The sequence below is a fragment of the Teleopsis dalmanni genome, chromosome 1, assembly GCF_002237135.1.
Source record: "Teleopsis dalmanni isolate 2A chromosome 1, ASM223713v2, whole genome shotgun sequence".
Taxonomy (NCBI): Eukaryota; Metazoa; Arthropoda; class Insecta; order Diptera; family Diopsidae; genus Teleopsis; species Teleopsis dalmanni.
The window spans coordinates 22,963,131-22,972,173 of record NC_051846.1 but is presented as its reverse complement, the minus strand read 5'-3'; the positions used below and the strand labels follow the sequence as shown (position 1 = coordinate 22,972,173).

At 27.0% G+C, this 9,043-nt stretch overlaps 1 protein-coding gene across 2 annotated transcripts; it reads right to left on the bottom strand.

Moving 5' to 3' along the window:
* Window positions 1–658: 658 nt before the first annotated feature.
* On the bottom strand, window positions 659–8,491 carry LOC119669099. 2 transcript variants are annotated; one of them, XM_038078874.1, is made up of 14 exons: window positions 8,435–8,491; window positions 7,661–7,753; window positions 7,542–7,580; window positions 7,162–7,263; window positions 6,995–7,075; window positions 5,664–5,765; window positions 5,514–5,564; window positions 4,706–4,825; window positions 4,564–4,620; window positions 4,226–4,306; window positions 2,324–2,401; window positions 1,962–2,057; window positions 845–946; window positions 659–690 (listed from the first exon to the last, which is right to left on the bottom strand). In XM_038078874.1, exons 1-13 carry the CDS (start codon window positions 8,483–8,485, stop codon window positions 845–847), a joined length of 1,053 nt encoding a protein of 350 aa, XP_037934802.1. In that variant the 5' UTR covers window positions 8,486–8,491; the 3' UTR covers window positions 659–690. The 2 variants fall into 2 exon arrangements, with proteins under 2 accessions (XP_037934802.1, XP_037934803.1); XM_038078875.1 differs by having other exon boundaries at window positions 845–943.
* Between the last annotated feature and the right edge of the window lie 552 nt (window positions 8,492–9,043).

The window sequence follows — 9,043 nt, the reverse complement described above, 5'->3', positions numbered from 1 at the left end:
TGGAAGTTCATATATTTTTTGGTTTTACATATGTCATTTCATTAATTCAACTGAATCCTTTTAATCAATTATCTTCTTTTTGAAATAGATATTTGATATATAATGTTTGACTTTTCTGGTTAGTTTTTTTTTCTTAAAAAAAAACGAGTAAACTATACATAAAATTTCATTAAAACATTTTTAAGTTTTTATTGCATTTATTAATTCATTTTATTAACTTAAAAAATTTTATACATTTATTTTTTTAAATCATTTTTTGATTGTTTTTTTAATTTGTTTTTATTGCTTATCCACAAACAAATTTTAATTAATAATTTAATAAATATGCAATAAACTGTTAAAAAAAATATGTCTGAACTAAAATAATTAATTATTATTTACTAACACTCGAAATAGCTGTTTGGTCAGCCAAAATTTTAATTAATTAAATTAATATAAAAAAATAATATTTTTGTTGTTGTAGTTCATTACTGTTCGAAAAAAACCTCTTTATAATTAATTATTATAATTTTCGATAATAATAATTTAAAAATAATCTACTGTATCAGTCAGGAAAATTATTAGTATATATTAACATTTATAAAAATATAATAATACAATGAAATGTTAATATAATATTGAATAATAATATAGTTTATGCAGTAAAAATTATATTTACCTTTACCAATTGCTTCCTTTTGTTCTTAGTTCCTAAGATTAAGAAGACTTTGTAGAAATATATTTTCCTTAATAACTAATATATTTATCAAAATTTAAACATTGAATTATTATTATTGTGATGCAATAAGTAAATTAATAACAGTCTTAGTAAGTAAGTAGTGCAAACTAATAATTTATTGTTTACCTATTCGCACATATCGTCGCCTTCAGCGCTCGATCCTACTAAGTCAATCGTAATATCGTCCAAGTTTTCTATATTTGAGTCTATTTTGGGCCATTGGAACTGCTATATAAAAATCATTAAAAATGTTTTTTATCCAACATATAATCATTATTAATATGTTTATGATATTTTGATTTCGTCAGAAAGCTCTACTTTGAAAATTAAAGTAATTTTGTCATTACTATAAATTTCATTTTAAAATAATTATAAAATTATAAATATTATAGATTATTTTATTTTTCATTGTAATATGGTACAAGTACAGTTACCATATTAGTTATTATCATATTAGCATTTGAAATTTGCAAATCAGGATTCAATTTAGATTTACTCTAGATCTGTCAAATTGTTTTGCCCAATCTAACAGTGCCGTAGAATCTGAATATGTTGATCATGTGATTATCGATTAACTTTTATTGAGAGAAGTGATCAATGGCAACCTGCGTCAGTCTTTTGTAGTATCTTCCAGTATACTGTAAGGTACTTCTACGGTCATAAAGAAATAGATGAATACTTTTCTCATACTCACGTTCTAACGAACATGGCATAATTTCATTAATATTGCTATTAAGTACTTCTTATTTAAGTTTGTGTTTAGATTGTTATCAGCTTACAGACCCGAACATTTATTCTTATTTGTCTTATTTAAGACACTTTCAGGATTAAGTCCAAGATTACAATTCCAAATTTGAAGAACCAGTTTAGAGAAAAAGTATTTTTATCCTGACAACCAATGACGCAAAGGTTTGTTTGAAAAATTTAGTCAATTAATTTTATTGAGATAAAATGCTAATTAAAACAAAACTAGCCGGAGCTCACATTTGCCATTTGTTTTACGCAAATAGATATTGTAATAGGATCATAAAAACCAGCTATTATTGATATAATATTGTTTAATTTTTTTATTTTATATTAAATTTATTATATTTTATATTAAGTTCTGAACACAGTTTTTTACGGTTTAATATAACCATATTACACAATAAATTAATTTGTTAATTAATATTATAAATATATTATATAATATTAATAAAATTAATATTATATATTTTTAAGGTTTTATCCAATTTAAACTTACCTGAGGAGGACACACCTGAGGACAAGGTTTCGGCCTACGAGGTTTTTGGAACCTATTTCTTGTCAGATTATCCATACCTTGTGATATGAGATCCAACTAAGAACATTTTTATTATATATAATACAATACTTTATATAAAAATTCATTAGGATAATGTATTGAATTAATAGACTGATTGCAGTTAATTTTTAATTATTTTTAATTAATTTAGTTTATATTAGTTGTATTATTAAACTGCCGCTCTCAAAAAGAACTGAAACAATCTACTTGACCACATAAACTGTATATAAAATAAATAAACTTAAACTCATACTTTAATTAAAAGTGTAAAAATCTTTTATATAATTAACATATATTTAAACCTGATTAGTCATGCGCCTCTGGAATCTCTGTTGGTAAGCTATATCTGATGCTGCACGCTTTCCCCGTGGTGCCGATTCCTTAAATAAAAACGTATATTTATTATTTAATTTTTAATATTAGGATGTATTAAATTATTTTATTTTTAAATTGAACAACCAATAATATTTGACAAATATCGTCTACTAAATATGTAGATGACTTTATGCATATATACAACAAATATATATGTGTTCGCAGTGTTTTCTCCGTAGCCGTAACTTGGTGATATTCACAATAACATAATTATTGGAACTCTATATATGTAACCTTCTTGATTGCAACTTCAAAAAAATCAAAAATCAACTCGTTAACTGTAACTTTCATTAGTTTTCTTCTTGAATGAGTCTTGCTAGGTGCGGATGTTGCATCAATCAAATGACAATGAATCGTAGATAGATTGTGTGATCATATTAATGTTTCTATCGCCTAACTTCACCACAATTTTATAGCTATTAGAAACTTACGTATCCAATAAACATATAGTCCAAATGCTACGTTTAAACATGAGTATTGCTTAAGAGCAATGGTTTGCGAAAGTTGTCTTGTGTAGTTACTATGGATTTTGGCTTGATTATGTATGGTATATATATATATATATATACCAAGGTATCTTCTCTAAATTATGTATTTGAACATAGTATTCTCAAACATAGAGTAACATACGAGTTAGAGTCGACAATAATGAAAAATTTCAGTTCTAGATTGGGAAAGAAAATTGATCTAAATATTCAAAAAAATGCGAGAACGATGAAGCTGAAGTATAATGACTACATTGCCCAAAATTAATGCTGCACATGCTGTTAAATTCTTAAATATTTATATTCAGAGGCTCAACCACTAGTCCTAAATGACATTAATGATATACATATTAAATGCAAAAAAGATTAGAGATCAGGGTTTAGGTATACAATGCATGACCTGCCTATTACAATTGCTTTTTTATCCTATTTTGCAGTTTTACTCAAAACAGAAAATTTTAAAAATTCACTTTGAGCCACTATTGTTTCCAAACCCATTTTTAATGAACATATTTAATCCATTAAATATCCATTATATAAATATAATGTAAATATTTTTACATTAATACGTTATGTAAAAAACTTAATTGAATCATTTCAATATTTATTTAACTAAACGGGTATTTTTTTAACTACTTAGTTCGTTTCTAAGATTTATGTTTGGTTAATATTGTAGTAGTAAGGTAGGCGAACATACGGTTCCAATTCTTAAGCGTTCAAGAAAATACTTAGTTAAATTTGAACCCGTGAATTGAGAAAAGCTCAATTTGCCTCTTCCCCACGACAAGAGTCTATTCCACATACTTTCTGACGGGGCTTTGGTCGTCGATGTTTTAAGAAAACAGTGGAATAGCCTGAGTTGGTCAACCAAAACCAAAAGCCAATGCTTTTTAACCTAAACGATGTAGAGAAAAGTTGTATTTTAGATCTTATTTAAATAAATGGTCGCCATTCCGTACAACAGAGTAGATCTAATAATAGAAGTAGATCTTGTGTATAAATGATCGCCATTCCGTACAGCAGAATAGATCTAATAACAGAAGTAGATCTTCTGTATAAATGATCGCCATTCCGTACAACAGAATAGATCTAATAATAGAAGTATACTCTCAGTATATAATTTGTGGACTTAATCCTCACTTGATGCCGATCATTTTTTACAAGTATACAAACCAATATTCTCCTTCTATATTCTTTACTAAATATTAATTTGTTAGGACTTACGTTTAAATATGAAAACTGATACATATATAAAAATATTTTAGTTATTTTAATATTTCGATAGCAGTTATATGAAAGCGAAATATAATATATACAAGTATCAGCAAGTGGAAAAGTTCTTACGTATTTCATCATTTCTTGTCTTTCTTCCATTGTTGGTCCTCGCATGAAATCATTTCTTACTTGTATATCCATATCTCGCCTCTAAAATAAATCAAAATAATTATTTATGTAATCTTCTATATTTATATTATAAAAGTTATCCTAACTATATGAATATGTTATGTATTTGAATATCTCTGCATATGTCACTTTATTAACAATTAATGCTTATTAGGGAAGTTAAAGTTTATTAACAAGGATTTAAAATCCTGAAAAACAGTTTCTAAATATCAATTAATTATTACATATTTGAATATTTAAATATTAAATAAATTAAATATTACTTTCATTTTATTTACCGTTAAAATATGCGGAGTTTTCCAAGGCTCCGTTGGTGGTTCTGGTTTCACTGGTGTCTATAGTGTTATTAGAGGCAACAAAAATTGTTTATCCACAAGTCAATGTATAATTTCGATTATTAAATATAATATTTTTAAATACCTTTGGCATGCAGGCCTTCGCTCGCTCTTCCTTCTCTATCAAATCTTGTAAACCTTCATGGAAACGATTTGAACATGCTTGTCTTCGCCGCATAGCGTCATTTCGACAACTATATTTATACTGCAATTAAAAAAAATAAATTGAAGAACTGTTGTTGTTGAATTGTTGTAAACGGTCGAAATCGATCGTTTAATCTATAAACGACTTCGTGAGTTGTTATTCTCTAGTTTGATTATTGGAGAATTGAAAGAATTTCAATTATTGATCATTTTTGGTTTTTTTTATCAGATCTTTCAGACCATGTTGGATCTTTAACATCGAAACTTTTAGATCGAATTTTACAAATCAGTTTCGGAACTGTTGTTCTGTGGATGCATCGTCTTCACTTACCAAAAACTATTTAGTATATATATTAGGTTTCAGAATGGAATTAAATCTTCTTCTACTTGACGAATAACCCAATAATCTAACTTTTCATTTAAGTTATTAAATATTTTTTCTTATTATTTAATTATTTAGTTATGAGTTTAAATGAAGGAATGTAAAAACGTTACTTTATAAATTATTTGTTAATTATTTCAATACAATTTAAAATTGTTTTGAGAGATTTAATACTGTGTTACTGTATTAATACTGTATCTAAAATTAAGTCAAATTCGTTGACCAGAAACATAAAATAGTTTGTTAGAATGAAAACAAAATTTTGCAATTTTATTAAAACAAAAAAATATTTGAACTTTTAAAAATAAAAAATAAATTTTTAACTATAACAATTATATAGTTTCATTAATAATTATGTTTATATTACCATGTCCGGTTCGCATATCTCCGGCGACGGTGGCGCTGGCGGTGGCGGTTCCTATAAAATAAATGAAAGTTTACAAAAATATTTAATTAAAAATAAATTTATCATTTTGATCGACTATTATATATTTCTTTTTATGTGTAATATACTTTCCTGGCAAGCATTGTCTTGGTTCTCTTGTTCCATTAAAGATTGCAAACCCTGATTGAAATTATCTGTAAGTCCTTGTCGTACAGCCGCGAGCTGATCTTTACACTGCAATAAAATAATGTAATTAACTTTTTAACATTTTTAATATTAATTACTAAAATTAGCAAGGAATGAAATTAGTTTCAACATTTCTGCAAACTAACTGCTTCTGATTTATTTTTTATAAAAATTGTGTAGAAAAATATTATTACTTAATTATTAGTTTTATAAAGCTATCAATAAATTGGTTCACTTTGTAGCAGACTTTGTTTAACTTATGTTGTCTAAAATAAAAATTCGACTAAATTAATATAAAATAAATGCCAATTAAAACTACGGATTACTATATGTTTAAAAACATACAGATCACAGTCAATTTTAATGATACAAATAGTTTTAGAATGAAAATAAATCGTTTCCAGATTATATATAATGCATATATCTTACTATATTCATAAAGTTTGCCTTCGACTTGCACTTATTAACAATAGGCGTATTCAGCCGCCCTTTAGTGCTGTGTTTTGCAGAAAATCATGGGCACATCAAAATTGAAATTCTTGTTGCTTTCAAAGCAAATACAAAAATTAAGAGTGACAGAAAAAAATGTTGGTTTAAATTTGGTCACGGAGATGAGGCTTTGTGCGTCTTGTACGTTGAACAGTGTTGCTCAGTCATAAATGTCAACATTTGTGCCTTTTGGGAGCAAATAACTACACTTTTAATACATTTTGGAGAGAACCAAATGGGGAACTCGTTGTCTTTCTGCGTTGTTCGTATGCTAGTCTATATATGAACAAACGCCAATCCTGTGAGACCACAATTGGTCATTATTTGAATTTAAGTAGGCTCTTTAGGTATAAAACTAAAACTCCATTATTTTGTGAGTATTTGGCATAATTTCGTTTTTACACGGTTAGCTCTACTCTAGTGAGTTATCGAGTACTCCACTCGATATCGATTCAAGTAATAAATTTTTTTTGGTATCTGTGAAGCCGTTGAACTGGCCAATATATTATATGTTATTTTGGAAAACACTGATGATTCATTAGATCATGTAGTCAGAACATCTAAAATAGCTTTTTAATTCATTTCATTTTTTCTACACTCGGGAAAATGTTAGAATATGAACAGTGCTTTCACATCCTTAAATATTATATTTTTTAGCTGTTTTAATCTATATTACTTAATTTACATTTTTTGAATTAAATTGATGTTGGCTAAAGAAGATATCATAAGGTTTTTCAACAATTAAATAAAAATGCGTGTTGACCCTATTCGAAATAAGGTCACTTTACCGTTGTCATCGCGAAAGCTTCGTAATTTTGTGGCACCTCCACTTCTGCATCCATTTGCGCTTCCATTTGAGGCCCCATATCCTATGGGGTATATGAAATGTTACAAAAATACTTTATCCAAAAGTAAATTTATATTCACTATTGATTATTATATCGTTTTTAAGTACCTCACAACCCTTCTCCTCGATTTCTTGTTCCATTAAGGAATATAAGCCTTCATTGAAGCGATCTGTAACTCCTTGCCTTACCGCAAGGACTTGTTCTTGACACTACAAAAAAAAAATGTGGTTAAATGTTCAACACAAGTGATTTATCTATGACAAAGAATAGAATAATTTCGACTCAATTACGTCGAATGAAAACATGTTTCTTCTCGAAGCTGCTATATGGTCACCCAAAACTTTAATAAATTAATATAACTAGTTATAGGTACGTTAAACAACAATGCACTGCACAGAATTGCAGGTTGCGGTTTTAAATATTAATAATAAATAGTTTCAATGAGAAACCGCAATAATATAAATTACATTTAGTTGTGTTACTTTACCGTCGTTGGTCTGTAAGGTTCGTAGACTTCTGAAGTGTCCTGAAAAGCATATAAAGTTTATTATGAGAATTTATCCTTAATAATATATCACTTTATTCAGAATATTCTGTGTTTAATACCTTTTCTTCGCAAACTTTATTTTGTTCTTCTTCGTCCATTAAATCCTGTAAGCCCTCATTGAAACGATTTATGACTTCATCTTCACACTGCGGCTGCAATAATAAAATATAATTAATATTTTAATAGAACTACGCGCATTCTTTAATGTCATTAACATTAAATTTTTGCACTCAAATCACGTGGTTTTTTGCTTTTGCAATTATTTGATTATTTGATAAAATTTTGTTATACCTAAACTTATTGATTCAACAACACCCTAAAGATATTACGTATCTGAAATTAAACTATGAAGTCTGATATTCAAACTGATCATTGAAATTTTCTTGCCAAGTTTACATAAATATATATTAGATTGACTAAAAACTATTCGTTGTTTTACTGCTCACACGACGTCTAAGTGCAAACAATAACTTGACAAAGAATGTGATGTGAATTGTTTTTTTGATTGTTTTGGTTAAACGACAGTTCACGTATTTATAAAATTTAAAGTATTTATAAAGTATTTATAAAATTTCGTCATATATAATTTTAAAATCATTTGAAATTGTTTCAGTTTTCTCTAAATAACATCAAATACTTTAAGTCCAACCTGTCCTAAGTTAAATGTCCTTCAAAGAAAAAATGATTATAATCAAGAATAGAATTTCATTAATTTATGTTAACGGAAGTCCATATATTGGCAATTATAGACATATTTAAGATATATTCTTTATAATATACTAAAAATAATTTTTGCAAATTATTTGAATAAAATATTGTTATGTTTACTTTACCAAGCCAGGTATCTCAGGTACATATCTATCTGGCAGCATCGGTCCATACATCGGTCCCTATAATGTATAAATAAAATAATAATTTAAATTAAAGTTTTTTAGTACCTGTGTATTGCAAGACACACTTTGATTTCCTTTCCTTCATTAATTTCTTTTTATTAATATTTTAGCAGTTATATTGAGTTAGACCTATTAAACTGTTGCATATAATTCACAACCTTTAGCAAATTTACCCTTAATAATAATAATATTACACATTAACCCCAAAAGATGAGAATTGAACGGCCACCCATTATCAGGTATCTTTTACATTCTAAATAGGGGTTAAGTTGTTCTGAATTATGTTGAACCAATTATTCTAAAACTACCCTTAATACTGCAAAATGGATTATCATATCCTTGACTTGATATATATCGCCTTGACTTATATATCACCCATATACACTTGTTTAGTTTGTAATATGTTTTAGTTTTTTAGTGTCAAATATTAATGTTTTATGATTTTAATTATTTGCACTTGACTTTGGTATTCCTTATATGATTTTATAAACAAACTAAAGCTGAATTGTGAAAACATATAAAACAATAAAGTTGAGTGTCCATTAAATT

Coding starts and splice junctions, on each gene's coding strand:
- LOC119669099 (XM_038078874.1), bottom strand. CDS start 8,485: ATGTATGGACCGATGCTGCCAGATAGATATGTACCTGAGATACCTGGC. Junction 7,754..8,434: donor TACCTGAGATACCTGGCTTG/GTAAAGTAAACA, acceptor TTATTATTGCAG/CCGCAGTGTGAAGATGAAGT. Junction 4,621..4,705: donor CGAAGGCCTGCATGCCAAAG/GTATTTAAAAAT, acceptor ATAACACTATAG/ACACCAGTGAAACCAGAACC.